General features: G+C 38.8%; 1 protein-coding gene and 1 pseudogene across 1 annotated transcript in view; both read right to left on the reverse strand.

Annotated features, from left to right (window-relative positions):
* The window catches only part of PKD2 (polycystin 2, transient receptor potential cation channel), a 57,587-nt gene that overhangs the window by 28,536 nt on the left and 11,186 nt on the right, over positions 1–17,865 (reverse strand). The window contains exons 3-5 of the mRNA XM_019719343.2: positions 8,124–8,257; positions 5,310–5,560; positions 918–1,142 (exon numbers count right to left, since the gene is read on the reverse strand). Of these exons, the coding sequence (XP_019574902.2) occupies positions 918–1,142; positions 5,310–5,560; positions 8,124–8,257 (610 nt within the window). The remainder of the gene's footprint in view (positions 1–917; positions 1,143–5,309; positions 5,561–8,123; positions 8,258–17,865) is intronic.
* LOC141570248 (U6 spliceosomal RNA) lies at positions 6,775–6,875 on the reverse strand (annotated as a pseudogene).

Consider the following 17,865-nt stretch of genomic DNA (forward strand, 5'->3'; position numbering starts at 1 on the left):
ATCCTTCTTATTTGGTGGGTAAACATACGTGCAAGTAATTCACGCTGGCGATGTTTGGATGTCGGGGACATGTTCCCCAGGAGGATTAAAGTGGGTGAAATTCAGACCCTCCTTGCTTTGTTTTACTTTTTCTTTTTTTATAGCATGTATTACCTTCTAACATATTATAATATTGAATTAATTTGTTTCTTTTGTTTATTTTTTTATTATCTATCTTGTCCTGATTGAATGCAAGCTCTGTAAGGGTAGGGATCTTTACCATGTTCACTAATGGGTCAAGAACCTAGAACAGTGCCTGACATATTTTAAGTATCTAATAAATGTTTGATGAGTGAATGAATGAGTGAACAAGAGGTGCCAGACAAGCTAGTCGGATCTTTGTCAGTTTCCTCACTGTCACCCGAATGGTCATGAGTGCAATGTGACAGGATCTATAGAAGGAACTTAATATGCCTTTGGTGAATCTCGAGCACAAGCAGGTACCTAGGTTTCCTACTGAACACAGAAATAGCCCCTGACTGCTGTGCTTGTGTTCTAGTAGCAAGGGCATCATCTGAGACTGGGAAACTCAGGGAAATGAGTCAAAATTTGATGGGTGGGGGCCTTGGCAATGGAGCATGTAGCACTGATCAGCCTTAGACTGGGTAAGGACCGTTGTTAGCCAAACAGTGCTTTAGGGATGAACCTGGATCAGGCTTTAGGTTCTTCTTCCCAACTCGTAATATTCAAGGATCCTAACTCCCTTTCCCAAATGCCCGTACGCCAATAACCCTCCAGTTTTTGCCCCTCCTTGCTAACAGCTCTGATCCTTGGCACTCTCCGTTAGCCAACTGCAGACAAGTTTTCTGGTCTATCAACAGACTAGGATGTACACAGAAATACACAGAATAGGAGGGCTCCGTGCCCTCAGTACACACCTGATCACACAGAAAAGGTTAATGTTGGCGTTGTATACTGAGAAGTCAATAAAAATGGCCCTGGTTCCTCGGTCCAGCCAGACGTTCTTCTTGAGGCTAGCAATCTGAGCGGCCGTTTCCTCTCTTCTTCTTGACAAATCCAGGTAATAGCCAGCTCCACTGTAAGTGGCAATCATTCCCCAGTGGCTACTTCCATTCAAGTCCTTCTCACTTGTATAGATCCAACTGATTAAAACACAAAATGCAAACAAAACAAACAGGTGAAAATCAGTGCAAGACTTGTGGCAATTACAAAGACGGTTCTTGGTGTGAACCGGTAATAAATGTAAGTCTTATCAAGCTGGGTCATGTGCATGGTGCTTCGTAAGTGTTTCCTCATTTAATTCTCATAGAGTTGTTAATCCCACTTTAGGAATGAGGGCCTGAGGCTTATTGAGGTCAACTTAGTCTCAAAGCTTTTGAGGGTAGAGTCAGGGGTCTAGATCAGAACTGTCTCCAGAGCCCTGTATCAGCCCTTAGTTTAATATGGCTGCCTTCCCTGGGTAACTACTCAAGGCCTAGATGACTCTAGGTCCTCAAAGAAAACTGCAGCCAAATGAAGGATAAGTTCACTGAGTGACACTTTTGGCAACTGAACTAAATATGGTTCCACACAGCATTTGGGAATTTAACCCACAAATGTTTACATAAGCTCACTTAAGAATCAGATGCTTCTTTGGCATTAATGGAGATAAAAAGATGAACCAGGATCCTTTCCCAACCAAATTTGTAATAAGTAGTGAGAGAAAAGTTGTAATGAAACAATTAAAATACAAGGTAGTAGATGATGAGAATCAAAAGAGAAGTATAGAGAAATTGCTCAAGCAGCTCAGAAGAAAGCTATACTTGCTTAGAGGTCCAGAGATAGGAAAGGTGGATCAGACAAGGCTTTGGGAAGAAGCTGTAGCGGACCTGGGCTGTGAAAGGTAAGTAGCATTCGGACTTGCACAGGGTGGTGGGAAAGGCATTGCCAAGCGTGAGCCAGGCAGGGCCAGAGAAGTAAAAAGCTCTCAGCTAGTAGTTCGGTTTGGCTTCCATATGATGAAAAACAGAAGGTCGAAAGGTAGACTGTGGTCAGACTATGAAGGGTAGCATGGAGTCTCAGAAGGGAAGGTTTCTGAGAGGCACAGAGCAGGGTTACTCTGGAGGGAATGGGAAAGACTACAGTGGTGAGGAACAGAGGGCTCATGAGCAGAAAAGAGTTAACATAACAGGTCTGAGATGACCTTTCCTTAGGAAGGCATGCTTGCAAAGTTGGACCTTGGCTGCCATCTGGAACTTGATGGATAATCAGCGACCTACACTGATATAAACCATTCCTAACTGGCAAGAGTGCTTCGCTGTGCCTAAGCTGGGGCTTAGGCTGACTACTTGCTTTCCTTCTGGGAGTCTGGATTTTGTACGTGCCAGGTAGAGGGTGCCTATGTGACCAGCACCCAGGAAACACCTTGGGCACTAGTCTCTAATGAGCTTCACTGACAGACATTTCACACATGTTGTTACAAATTGTCACTGGAAGAATTAAGCACCTCCTGTGTGAGGTCACTGGGAGCTTTTGGAAGCCTGCGCTGTGTTTTTCTGCCCTTTGACCCATGTGCCTGCACGTTTCATGCTTTTGCTTTATATCCTTTCACTGCAATAAACCTTAGCCACAAATACGAGTATATGCTGAGTGCTGTGAATCCTTCCAGTGAATTTGAACCTGGGAATGGTCTTGGGAACCCTGACACAGCTCAGTGAGCCATCCCTGCAATAAACAAGAGCTGATGAGGACTGAACTACAGCAGAGACGGTGGGAAGGAGAAGGCAGGACTGAGAGTGCAGCCACTGCAGTGATTTTCAACAGAACTTGGCAACTGATTTGGAAGTTGGTGGCGAGGGGGAAGGGACATCTCCAAAATGACTCTTTTGGGGTAATGTGAAGAGGGTGGTGCCATCAATAGGAGGAAGAGCAAATCTAATAAGAAAGTGATGAGTTCAGTTTGTGGCCTACTGAATTATAGGAGCTGGTGGGACATACAGGCAGAATATTTGTCGTCTGTCACTAGAATGTAAGCTTTGTGATTCTGCTTTGTTTCCTGCTGCTCTGTTACCCCAGCCAGCACCAAGGGCATTTGCAAGAAAAGACAGACCTCATTTGGAACATACCTGGCACATGCACATACTCAGTATATTTGTTGAAAAGATGATGAATCATTAAATAGAGATGAGAGTGGAAGCTTATCTGTAAGGTAAAGAGTATAAAGAAAGAAAAGACAAAGATCTGAATATAGAACACAGGAGTAAGAGAGGAGAGGTGAGAAAAGAAAGAGGTTACAGAATTCAGAACCCAAGTTCAGTGTCACTCGCAGAAGTCAAAAGAATGAGGTATCAACACTACCACATTCTTCAAAGAGATTGAATAGGATGAAGACTGAGAATTGTTCAGTGGGTTTGCTAACCAGAGGTCACTGGGAGCTTCCATGAGAGATGTCAAAGTAAGGGCTTAAGTGTTAAGGGGTGAACCAATGGTAAGGAGATCTAGGTGTCAAGTGAAAACTATTCTTTCAAGAAGTCTGGAGTTGAAGGGCAGGAGAAATGGGAGTAACTTGAGAATATGGTGGATCCAAGGGTAGCTTAGAGACACACAAGAAAGATGCCCTTCAGTAGTCCACCCTGTAGTGGAAATCACTTATTCATCCATTCATCCAACAGGTATTTACTGAGCATCTTTACAGACCAGGCACTGTTCAAGGCTTTGAGAATATAGCAGTGGACGAAATAGAGTTCGTGCCTCATGCTGGAATACTGATGGGGGGCTCAGGATAGCAAGAAGCTACCTTAATAACACAATTAATATGGAAGAAGAAAACACGGTTTGGGAGTCAGGCTGGCTAAATCCCAGCTTAGTTACATTTAGGATAGTCAGGAACTCTTTGGCGCTTTGGGCAAGTGAGCCTCTGTTTTTCAGCTATAAAATGGAGATGATACCTAGTTCAGAGTTGTTTTGTGAAGAGTAGATGAGATAATGCATGAAATCACTTCTTAAGTAGTGTCTGGCATGGAGTAGTGGCTGCATAAATTTCTCACATTTATGATATGAGATAAAGTAAGATATTGGGCAAGGTGCCACAGTTTAAGGGCATGCTTATGCTTGGCAGGAATTAGAAAATGGATCATCAAAAAGAAAAATCACTATGATAATCTGAAAAAAAAGTCTTTTGAGATTATTTAGTCCCTTTACTCTAAATTTTCTGGTTTTTTACTAAATTTCTATGGACCCTGGAACTAAATAGGGTGTATACTAGATGACAGACAAAGAATCTGATCAAGGAAAAGGTGTTTATCCCACTCTATACGAACAAATCTAGATGCTGGGTGTCTCAGTCTCCAGGATCTAGATGAACTGACAGAATTAACTCAGTAAAGCTTAGAAGACAATTTTCACCACAGTGACTCACCTGGGGCAGTGACCCCAAAAGGTCCATCTTGGGATAGCCTGAGAGTTCTTCTCATTTCTTCATAATGACTACACTAATTCTAAAAAGACTGTACTCCCTTAATATTTGAGATGTTTTAATGTAAGCGGGCATTTTCCCGCCAAATTGCCTAGTAACGCGGGGCTTTTTTGACATTTTTTCGCCAAAATTAGACTTTCCGTAAAATATTCATATCTTTTGATCTATTTGATAATTTTCTATGAAACTTTCAGTGTTTTAGTTTAAAAAGAGGTCTCTATTTATTTACTTTGCAAAATTTTTGCCGGTTCCAACTAGAGGCGATATGACGAGTTTACTCGTTTCCCGCAAAAAATGTGTTATTAAGTATGGTTACCAAAGAACACACACAAAAAAAAAACCTATAAATGTGCACATTATAAATACATACTCAAAATCATAAACACACATTTAAGAAGGATGGGCTTTAAACCAGACAGAAAAACTGCCTCACAAGCTTATTATACACTTTAAATTATTGCACTCTGAACAAAAATGTATTTGTAAGAGCTAATAATAAAATAATTTCCCAGAAAATTTTCCAGTAATAACCTAGTGAATGATATCACTAGCTCTATAAAAATAGTATCCAGTCACCTTAAAAGAAACATCTGAAGGACCATGTAGCTTCTTTCTTGTGGACCATATGGTCAATGATTTAGCCTTTTGAAAAATACGTATGTATAATAGAAGCTGAAAGGGGGTAAAAGGTAGGGAAAATTTGAGAAACCAAAGGTCAGTTTGGCCATGGCCTTAAATATAAGTATTGAAGACTCACTTAAGGCTACTTGTCCTTGGTGAAGGAGTCAGAGAATGAATGAATGAATGAATGTCAGTGAGAGGCCAGGACACGTGGCCATGAGCCACAGACACTTACGCGGTTCCATTTCTGGGACCAAACGGAGCTCTGTCTTCACTACTGACAGAGTAGACATCATAGCACTCTTTAATTTCATCTCGCAAGTCCTGGGGGATGGAACACGATCCATTTCTCACTTTGAGTTGCCGAATCCGTGGTACTCCTAACAGGAGGTTCTCATAGTAGATGAAGCTTCTGTTGTCAGTCTCAGTTCTGTTGTTGGGCTGTGTCTTCCAGTACAGCCCATCCAATAAGGCACCTTCTGTGAACTGAAAGCAAAGGAAACATTTCTGAAAAGCTCCAAACTCAGTGGCTGCCTTGCTCTTGACTGGAATGTTTGCATGGCCAACAGGGTAGCACTCTGTGAACACAGTAGAGTAACAAGGGTGGCTTTTGCTGTCAGAGAGATTTAAATTGGAGCGTACACCATCATTGGCTAGTTGCAAAGCCTGGAGCAGGATCCTCCTTTGAGCCTGGGTTCCCGCACCTGTAAGGTCCATCTTTTGCATGGTTACTACATCGATTTGAAAAGGGATGGAGTGGATCTAAACAATCACATAGAGTTCTCACGTCTCAACTAGGCTCAACCCACTGGGATCATTCTGCAGTTTTCACTTCACAGTATGAACGGAAATCAAGAAATCCAATCTTTTGATGTTCTCAGGTCTTGTTTTGAGTTTTGCTGAAAAGCGAACACTAACATGCTCTAAATCTTTCAGAAGCTTGTTTTTACTCCACTGATGATTATGAAAGATTATCCAGGATGGCAAATTCATGAAACCATTCCATTTTATGATTATAATTTTCCTTACAGCAGCACTTTCTACTGGCTTTAGTTGGGATCTGCCTTCTATTATGACTGCTAGCCATTCTCACTTGATTCTTGTGAGACTCATTTTGGTTATAGTTAATATTTAACATTTAGACTGTTTTACAGAACAGACTTTATAAAGGAGGTATCTGCAAGGCACTTAAGTGTTGCAAATGTTTTAACTTAAAAAAATATTTAAGTTTTATTGGGTTAAGACTTTTTTTGTGTACCATATATTTTGTATTTTCAGAAAAAGATAAAACAATGGTGTTGACCAATTTTCTGAAGTTTTATGTATACTGCACAACAGTCCTCAAATATACAAAAATTACATAAAGTAGTATTTTTTTCAGTCTTCTTACTATGCAGTTACGTTGGATAAAATATATACAGATGTCTTATGTGTTACAGAATAAATATATAAATAAGAATTTCCTATGTAAAACTAAATTTGGGAGTTGGTATAGAAATATTTTGAAAATTAATTTACTTTTAAAGATTCAAGATAGGACTTTGTGCAATTTATTTTTGTAAATGTTTTTCAAAACATTTGTCTTTGGCAGTGTTTCGTTTGCCACCAAATTGATAAGATGCTATTGAAATGCTTAAATAATTTTAATTTTTAAAAGTTGCATGTGATATTTCAAATGAATAAACAGGATATTTCTTTTAAAAAAGGTAGAATGCTTCATGAATTTCATTTCATCCTTGTGTAGGTGCCATGCTAATCTTCTCTGTATGGTTCCACAGAACAATAGGCACAGAGTGGATGCTTATTAAATGGAAACTCTGATTTATGCTCTAGGACTGAAGGAGGGGATGGGGAGGTTTTATGGCTTTATGGTTTGCATAAAGCCATAGCCACTTCATTTTCCCTTATTAAAATAGTTAATAATTAATAATCATGATTTTAAACTTATTTGGAAAGGAAAAGACTATAGTTTTGATTATCAGTCTGCTATCTGATGAATCTTTTAATTGTTTGGACTATTCTGCCATATGGTGAACTCTCCAACCCCACCCAGCCCTGCTTTTAGAGCTTGGCATTTATTATCATGGAATTCTGTGTATGTGAGAAGTCTCTTGTTAGTTTGCCTGTAGGGAAGACAGATTTAGCCATTCTCAGCGTCTTATCAGATGATCAATACCGATGGACTGATTTGCCCCATTGAGGGAGGGAAATATTCATATTATGCAAGTGTGGTTTTGGATGCCAAATATTTTTACTCATTAGAATGAACAGGTTCCTGTGATCTGGTTTCCTCTATCTTTAAAATCAACAGCACTGACTGCCAGGGTTTTATAAGAATTTAAGAAAGTATTTCCTAAGGAAGAAATAATCATTTCCTTTCCAATTTCCCTCCCAATTTTCATAGATTCTGAGCACCATGTCATCCAGAGCAGTTTAATATTTTTCCCATTGTATCATTCACTGCTTACTTTCCACTACCATGTTGGAATTGGTGGCAATTTGGGAAGGGGCTGGGTTGAATTTTAGATAGAGATCTTTGAAAGAATGTGTTTGTCTTGTATTAAGAATTGTTCTAGGATACCTGCCACCATCAATAAAGACAAAATGCAAAAAGCAAAAAGCAAAGCAAAACAAAAATAACCACATTTTGTCTATGGGCCTTACATCCTAGGAGATACTCAATAGATATTTATTGAGTTGAATGACTGCATGAATTATAATCTAGGTGAAGAAGTATTTGCAGGCTAGAATAAAGTCATTTTTTCTTACTCCCTGGCACTCTGAATCTCGGTTTCTTCATTTACAACATGGGGAATATTAATATTATACTTATCTTGTATGGTTACTATGGGGATTAAATAAGGTAGCGTATGAAACACTCAGCATGGTGCAAAGCACATACATACTTCTAACAACTCACCATAACTTTCACATCTTACACAGTGTTAAGCGCATAGCAGGCCCTGCAGATACTATCAAATTGAGCATATGAAGCCAAATGAACAATTTTCCGTGATAAAGAGGTACTTTCAAAGTCATTTGCAAATACCTTCCAGAAGTCTTCCATTGAAGAAAGAGTTTTAAAGTTAGTTTTCTCCGTTTTGGACACCGGGGTGTCTAGGAAGAGTTGTGACATTATGCGAGTGTAGTAGTACACACTGGAGCTCATCATCCCATAGGTCACTGGAACAGAGAGAGCCAAATGAACTCTGTGAGGGAACCTGCACACTCACTCCCACAGTCCAGTGGACGGGCAGATATCCACATTCAGTCTGCTCTCACCCTCACCTTCCGTCCCCTTCTCATGCTTCTAGGGTATCTCCCTAGCTCTCTGGCTTACAAAAGAAATAATTTAACATTGGCTTAAAACAAAATAGCTTACTACTGAGTGTCAGATTAGAATCAGGCCCCTTTACTTGACATTAGGACTTCTAGCATGCCTCTTCAACTTCATCCACCGCCTTCAGATCAGACCCTCTGCACTGGCGAGGCCGGTCTGCGCAGGCGCCAACAGAGTCCATGTCGAGCTCCTCAGCCTACAACTGTGCACATGCTGCTTACTGTCTCTACAGTGACATGGGCAGGCCATTCTCCATTTGTTCCCAGATCAATTCTCCGTTCTTCTTGCCCTGAGGTTGATCTCTATAGATTGTATCACATGGGGTCCCTTGCCAACAGGCAGCTGAACAGGAGACGTGGGGGCACGAGAGGAGAGAGAGGTTGGGTTTGTTCCCGCCACTCTACTCTCCATTCCTTCATTGCCTGGATGCAGTTTGGCAGGGAAATCTCTAACCTTGACCACAGTTGCTGGGGGAATCTCTTCTCCCACAGCCACACTGGGTTCATGCCATGCTATTCTCTCCCTTTGGCCCTCAAGCCTGAAGGTGATCACCTTTCCTGAGGCTTCACTTCTCTTTGTTGGTGTCCATAACCCTGACATCCTCTGTAAATAATCCCTTCATTAAATTTTCTTTAATTAGCACTTTGAGTTTTCCATCTCTTTCCCTCCAGGATGCTGACAGATGCAGACACATCTGTCTCCCACCTATCAAGTCTTTCATGAAACCCTCTAAACGCAAGCTCCATCTCTGCCATGAAGACTTGCTGATTATACCAGTCCATTCTGAATGGTCCTACAGGGAGTGGGAAAATAATTTATAAGCATAGTAGGTCACAGGAGATCAGGGTTTGAATCTTGGTCATGCCTCCTACTTGCTATGTGACCTGTGCAAGTTGCTTAAACTTTCTAAGTTCTAGTTTATTCATCTATAAGATGGAGATAATAAGCTATCCCATAGGATATTTTTTTCTGCTTAAATAAAAATAACAAAAATAATACAGTGGCTGACACTTAAATGTCCAGTAATGGTGGTTCTTCCTCCTTAATCAGATTGCTATAACATATCTATTAAAAGTGCACTTTAATGAGTACAATCTTATGCTGAACTCCATTGACTACAGTGTAATGCACTAGCGTTCCTATAATTAGCTGACAAAAAGCTTCTAGGGGAGGCACATTTTATATTTTTTGGCCACAGTTCTCAACACCTAGCAGGTGACTAATACGTAGCTGATTCTATAGTAATCTCAGGCATCATAAAATGCATTTTTAAACCTTGTATTAAATGATTTGGGGGGATTAAATGCTATTTAGTAAAGTCTCTCCGTCATATAGTTCCCCTTCCCCACCTGAACATAATAGAAAACTAAGCTTATTAAAAGAAAGGAGTAGATAATAATGATCTAAACACAAGTGTGTCTAAGAGTCTCTCTCGAGCAGTCAATGGAGCAATAAAAACACGTAATCCACACAGGGTGCATAATGCTGTATCTCGAGGGGGAGGAACAGTTTCTAGTTGCCTCAGTTAGGTTTCCTTACCTGTCATCCTACGACCCGCTAATTTAGACAAGAACACTCTTCTTCAGGTGTTACATCACCTGCCATCTCTGAAAACTACCGGAGCAGTTAAGGGTTTAGACTTTTAGTCCACTCACATTTATGAAACAAGGTGTTGGACATGAAGATGAGCAGGATGTAATATCTGCCCTCAAGAAGAGGAGCTTGTAGAGTGCCCAGGGAGAGCACCACCTATCCAGCCCCACAGAGGCAGGGACAAGTGTCCTCTACAAAGGCCTTCTATGGATCAGAGTCAGTCGAGGGAACAAAACCCATATGATGCTCCCCAAGGTTGACTAAATGATGAAGTTTAGTTTTTTCATTAACTTGAAATTAGAATTTATGTTGGCTTGATTGATATAGATCATTCTGGAATTTTCACCTGTGGGTTTTCTTGTTGTTGCTAAGAAGGAATTTTGACAAATTATTTAAATTTTTTGATATATAAATATGGTAGTTATGTATGTACGTAAATTTTAGCCAACGATTAAAAAATATATCTCCTTTATTTCCCATATTTTCAATTTTGGTTTTGCTTTTGAAATTCTCAGGACCTGTATGGAATTTAATGGCTTCCCTAAAAGGGAAGTGACAGATCCCCTTGATTATGTAGTGCCACCTGCTGGACATCCAGAGAAACAAAGCCATCTAGCTTTGAAGGATGATTGATTATACTAACACCTTCATTCCATCAGCAAACATTAACTCAGTCCTCCATTGTGCCAGGCCATGGGCTGGTCAGTGGGATATTTTTGAGTGGTATCTCCACACATTCAAAAGTCAACTGCACCTTGAGTCTATCTAAGCTGTAGCTAAAAGACCCCTGGATTTAGACTCAGAATGATCTGGGTTTGAGTTTCCACTTTGCTTCATCTTGAATGTGTGCCTCTGTGCTGTGGGTCTCAGCCTCTTGGGATCTCGGACAACTACTTAACTTCTCTGGGCTTCAGTTTCATTATCTAGAAAATGGGACTAATAACATGTAGGGCTTTCGTGTAGTTCAACTGGAGAAAAGTATGTGAAGACATATTGCATAATGTTAAATATAATAGAAATATATAAGACTGTGATGTCATTTCTCCTTTCAGTCCCTGATGGAAACAGGCTACTTGGAAGGTAGCATTCACTCTCTAAATGCTATTTAATCTTTGTCTTAACTCCCAATTTCCATTTTCCATAAAATAAGCCAGAATAAAAATATTACCACAGCATCATCAACTAATCAACATATAAAATAACCAAAGTTGTGTCTTAATTTCAAAATAGGCAACAGACACTACATTATTCTTAATATCATGAAAAATATAAGTTCAAATACTAAAAATAAATAAAGGAAATTGTACTGAATGAACTCCAAATTGTTAGAATAAAAAGCAAAGAAAAATTTTCTAATGTAACAAAATAAAAATAATGGAAAATAACAGAAAAGCATAAGAGAGGAAACAAAAAGGTGACAAATCTGACAAAAGCATGAAATGTGAAGAGGATAAACTTACTAGATGATAAAGTCTTAAATATTGGTTAAAAATGTGGATAAGTACACTAAAATAAATTTCAGCTCGAATAATATAAAAAAATAATAAAAAAATTAATTAATTAAAACTGCACTCTAAAATTTTTATGAGACCCACTCAAAATGAAACTAAAAATAAAGGAATGAGAAATATATACTATATATGTTAGGGTTAAAATATTTTGAAAAATATGTTAAGTAGTATAATCATCTGACAAAGGAGATTATAAAGTGAGTATGAGTTAAACAAAAAGGTTATTTTAATTGATAACACCATATACAATGATTTAACTACAATGAAACTCTTATGCATTGAATAACAACATCAAGATGTATAAAGCAATATCCTAGTGATATAAGGAGAATTACCAGAACCACAATTGTAGTTGGAAACTTAAATTTATATTCTCTTAATCTTTGACATAGTAGATAAAAATTATCTAGGGATATTATGGTTTTTAATTGAATATGTGACTTAATGTACAAGGTGTGATTGAACAATAAAAAAAAATATTACAGTAAAAGACACATTCTGTTAACCCCCCTCAAAATACTCTCCCTTGCTTTGAGCACACTTATCCTATCGTTCTTGCCACTTTCTGAAGCAGTTCTGGACGTCTTCTTTTGTGAGTGTCTTCAGTTGCACTATCACGGCTGCCTCAATGTCCTGAATCATTTTGATGTTGGAGAAGAGCGAGAAGTCGCACAGTGCCAGATCCAGTGAATAAGGTAGATGAGGACACACTGTAGTATTTTTATTTGACAGAAATTGACAGACCAGAAGTGATGTATGACATGGAACGTTGTCATGATGGAGGATGATTTACAGCACACTTTAAAACACACCTTCTCTCAACTGTAGCTCACAGCTGACTGACTGCACCGAACAAGTTGAAATTTGTCACGCACTGTTACTAAGGTTCATTCAATATGTACTTCCCGTATTGTTGAAGATCCCTGCCTTTTCGTTGATGAACTTGGCAGCAGCATTCACCGTATTTTGTGATCACAACGGAAAGGTACTGTGTCACACATAACTTCTGATATGGCAATTTCTGTGAAATAAAAACATTACAGTGTGTCTTCATCCACCTTATTCACCAGATCTGGCACCATTTGACTTCTGGCTCTTCTCCAAAGTCAAAATGACCATGAAAGGGAAATGTTTTGAATCGATTCAGGACATCAAGGCAGCCATGACAGCACAGCTAAAGATAAGAAAGAAGACTTCCAGAACTGCTTCAGAAAGTGGCAAGAATGATAGGATAAGTGTTCGAAGTCACGGAGAGTGTTTTGAGGCAATGTGTCTCTTATTGTAATAATTTTTTTTTAATTTAAACATTCACTGTATTTTTTGATCATGGCTCATATATACATCAAATTTTATACTGTACCAAAAGAAATCACTCACATTCTTTCTCAAATATCCATGGAAAATTTATGAAAATTAGTAATATATGAGGCCACAAAGGGGACACCAGTAAATCTCTAAAGTTAAAAATGAACAAGTAGGTATCCTTATAAGGAGATGGCCATGTGAAGAAAGAGACACAGGGAGAATGGCCTGTGAAGACGGAGGATTAGAGTGATGCAGCTATATATCAAGGATGCCAAAGATTGCCAGCAAACTACCACACGCTACGAAGAAGCACAGAAGGATACCCCTACAGGTCTCAGAGAGAGCAGGGCCCTGCAGACACCTTGAGTTTGGATTTCTCGCCCGTAGAATTTTGAGACAATAAATATCTCCTGCTGTAAGCAAAAAAACCCAAACAAAAATTCCCCCAACAAACAAAAAACCCCTCACAAAACCCTAGATACCAACCAGGCAATATTTTTTAAACCATAAGTGCAGAAAATTAATATAACAAGGAAAAACAAATATCCAGATAAAACCCAGCCATTTAGAAATTAAAGATTCTTTTCTCTTAATAACTGTTGGGCCAAAGATGAAATCAAAACTATCACACAAATATAAATGTAGCAATTATAAAGCCAGTAGAACCAAGGTGCCTTGGTCGCAGGATTGCAGGCCATCTACCACAATGTGAAGCCATCATCTTCAACAGGAAACCCCACTTCTTTGCTAGCTCTGTGTTATACACGGTATAAAGTAGGAACAGGTATTTGAAGGAACTCTACCAACTAAAAGTGTTATATGTAAATGCAAAGTGCTACACATAAATCGAGGAATGATTAGGCTTCAACTATTTTAGTTGTTGTATTAGGAAAAGTTCTGTGATAGTGAGTGAGAAATGCTAGTGTACAACAGAGAATGAAAATGGGCAAACTGTCAACCTTTAGAGAGAACATCTGTGTGCCATTTCTGAGATGTGTCTAACAGCGTCCCTTTCTCCCTCCCCGCACTGAGGAAACAGATGCATGAACTAGTCTGATAATCTGCTGTGAGGTGTGCCGTGACAGAGGTGGACCCAGAACAGCAGCACAGCCTGGAGGAAGGGCTAGTTGATAAAGGCTTCTCCGTGGATCTGGCTTTTGAGCTGATCTTGAAGGACGAGGAAGAATTAAACAGACCAACAGGAAGAGGACAGCATAGGGCCGAAGCCTTTTTGGGACTCATAGGTGGTTTGCAATGGTTGCAGTACCAGATGTTCACAGGGAATGGTAGGTCTGAAGAAGTAAGCAGAGACTGTGTAGTGACATGCTAATCTATTATGTAAAGATTTAAAACTTTATCTTGAAGTGAGGTCATAATAGCATATTAAATGGAAGTGTGACCTAGTTTAGTCTGGCTTCAGAGACAGCAGTCTGGAGGTAGTGTCTGGGAGTCCTAAAAGTCCAGATAGTGGATCTCATCCAATCTGTGGTCCAATGGCATTCTGAGTCATCTCCTTAAAATTTAAATAAACCTTTTTTTTTTATTAGTTTCAGGTGTACAAAACAATGTAATAGTTAGACATTTACACCCCTCACAGAGTGATAATCCTCATTCCCCAATCTACTACCCCTCTGACGTCGTATACAGCTGTTACAGTTCTCTTGACTCTATTCCCCATGCTGTGCTCCATATCCTGTGACTATATATGTATTTAATTATAGTTGACATTCAATATTCGACTTCAGCTTCAGGTGTACAGTGCAGTCAGTGGTCAGGCATCTACACCGCCCATGAAGTGGTCTCCCTAATAAGACAAGTGCCCATCTCACACCCTACGAAAATCTTTACAACATTATTGATTATATTCCCCAAACTTTCTTTCATATATCCATCACACAAAAAAAGTACAACTTGGTAGTTACAAAATAGTCACGGGGATGTAAATTAAAGCATAGGGAATATAGTCAATAATATGGTAATAACTGCATAGTGCCAGGTGGGTACAAGACTAAGGAGGGGGATCACTTTTTAAATTATATAAACGTCTAACTATTATGCTGTACACCTAAAATTAATATAAAATAATATTGTATGTCAAAAAAAAAAAATTAAATGATTAAAAAAAGAGAGAACTGTTAAATGTTTTTTTTTTTAATTTAAATAAATCTCGTCACTCCTCCACTTAAAATCCTAGCTTCCCCCTTACAAAAGCATACCAGATCTGCAGGGTCTCGCTCCTGACCACCTTCCCATCCTCATCTCATGGCGCTCTCTCCAATAACTGCCTTTACTCAGCTTCCAGAATGTTTTGAGTACTTTCCTGTGTCAGAACCTTTATTCATGCAGTTCTCTCTTTATCAGACTGGCTCCCAATCTTGCTTCAGGCTTCAAAAAGGCGCTCCCTTAGGGTAATCCTCTTCCCTAATTGTCTTCTTTCATATCACTTATCACATTTAAGGACAGGGCCTATATCTGTTTTTAATTCATTTACTGAATTGACAAATGAATGAATAAATGAACAACAATGCAGGATAGGGATGATAAAGGTTAAAATAGGGACAATGGCAATATATGAAAGAAGACAGATATATGAAAGAAGAAGAATTAGGTGGAATGATCAGCTAAGAAGAGTGAGGGATGATGCCCTGGTTTTGGATGAAGCATTCATGTAGGTGACATTAACGTTAATCCAGGTAGAGAACATGAGTGAAGCAAGTTTGGATGGGCAGAAGGATGCGTTCAGCTTTAGGAATGTTAAGGATGAAATGTCTGTGAGATACACCACTGGAGATGTCCAGTAAAAGTTGGCAAAAGGTGTGTAGTTCATGAGAGGTCTAGAGGGACTTGGGAGTCACCAGCATACAAGGACCAGTGGAAGCTGTGGAAAAGATCACTGTCTAAACATATTCCGAAAAGAAGAAAACTAAAAAAGTGAACAGAACAAGAAGGAACACAGGAAGAGAAGGACTCATAGAAGGAAGTTTCTAGAAGGCTAAATGCCATGGGACCCAATAGCAGAGAAAAGGCTGAGGAGAGACCATGAAATTTGGCAATTAAGAAGACCATAGTGACCTTGGTGAGGGCCTTTCAGGAAGCCAAAGTGAGACTGCAGAATAAGCAAGAGAGGTGAATTAAAATTATTAAAACCCGCAAATACAGAGGGTGCCCAAAAATGTATACACACTTCGAGTAAGGAAAACTATATAAAAATTGTATTACTATATATATACCAATAACAAAAGATGAATACAAGTCACATTTGACTTCTGCAATTATAAGGTGCTCAAAGTGGCTACCATCAGCGTCCAGACACTTCTGATTACAGCAAACTACTGCTTGAGCAATGTTGACCAAAATGTCCACTTGTATACGTCTTTTTTGGCACCCCCGGTATTTTAATCCAGTTTTGGTTAAAATTCAAAGAAAACTGTAAGTAAGAAGTTGTGATGGAAATCTTTAAGGTACAGAGGTTGTTGACACAAGTGCTTTTGCAAATGCCTGTATTGAGCTAGTACACTTTTTCTTTTAAAACAAAAGAGAAGATATGTAATATACATATATGTTATTAAGACTACATAAAGGAGAAAAAGCTATGCATGTGGAGAAAAGTAATATTTGTGCTTGAATATATATTCTTGTCATTGTAGTTTTTTGTTGTTCAGTTTATTGAAAAGGACAAAGACCTTTCCAGCCATAGTCAGTCTTTAACAGTTACTTCCCCAAAGACCTTCCTTCGCCTTTTTCAAAGATCTATTATAATATTTATTCCTTTCTTTAACTTCAGCATCTAACTCACACATAGAAATACCATTATTATTTACAATAGTAACCCACAATATAAGTAAGTACTTTGATGGTCAATTCACAGCCACCTTAAAATTCAAGTAAAAATAAATCCTAAATTACAGAGAAAGTGGGATTACTTAGTTCCCATGTTTTTCTGTCCTCTTGCTTAAGTAGACTGATTTTAAAGACATAGGAGCTAAAACTAACACTGGTAACATAGAAAATAAGCTCTTGAGGGACACTTAGTTGCTCCAAATGAATGCCTAATTACTACCTATAGTTCTTAGAACCCCCGATGAGATAATTCAGCCATTATTAACAACCTTGGGAAGATTTTTGCTCTTACTACTATTGTATGACAGATAGCACCCTAGGATCTTTTCATGTATTATTCCTAATCTTCACAAAATAAATATTCTACAGACCAGGAAACAAAGGCTTAAAAAGGTTAAATAACTTGTTCAAGCTCACCTAGTGTGTAAGTAGTAGAGTTGGGATTTGAACCCAGATCTCTGTGATGAAAAAGAAAAAAAAATCTGTATTTTTCTTACTATGTCAAGCTGCTTTCCAGAACCATATCAAGAACTTCCAATATGCAAACATAAGGCTAGGTACATTATCTCATTTACTCACAGAGTAATGGGTTTGATATTACTGGTCATTTGATATCGATATTGCTGGCAAGATTTTAAAACTAGTAATTAAAAAGATGACTTTTGAGCAATAGGGAAAGGACTCAAGCACTAGGAGCCAGTAAGGCTTTGCTAGGAGTAAATCAGGCCTGCTTATCCTCACTTCCTTTTTAACTTGGTCGATAGCTGACAGACATGGTGCATTTATTCAGACAGGCATTTGAAAGTCTTTCTTATTATACTACTTCATGAACAGTCTGAGCTAGATGACAATAATTCGTGAACTCTACCCACAGAGCTTTGACTAATGGACTGGTGCTCTCGGACCAATCTCCTCTGATTTGTTAATTTACCAAGATAAGAACAGGGAGATATCAACACTGCTCATACTGTGAAGCTGATACATGAGATGAATAAATCTAGATTTAAGACAATTTCAGCAGATTGGAGTGATGAGCAGATCCTAACGTGATAAAATTTAACATAGCTGACAGAGAAGTCTTCCACCTTGTTCCTTCTCCTGGAACAAGCTGCAGGACACAGTGCTTTATTGTTTTTGGTGAAGAGACTAAGGAATCATATGAATTATACAGAGAATCAAGTGATGGTAGGATGCATGAACCA

This window comes from Rhinolophus sinicus, linkage group LG02, assembly GCF_036562045.2.
Source record: "Rhinolophus sinicus isolate RSC01 linkage group LG02, ASM3656204v1, whole genome shotgun sequence".
NCBI lineage: Eukaryota > Metazoa > Chordata > Mammalia > Chiroptera > Rhinolophidae > Rhinolophus > Rhinolophus sinicus.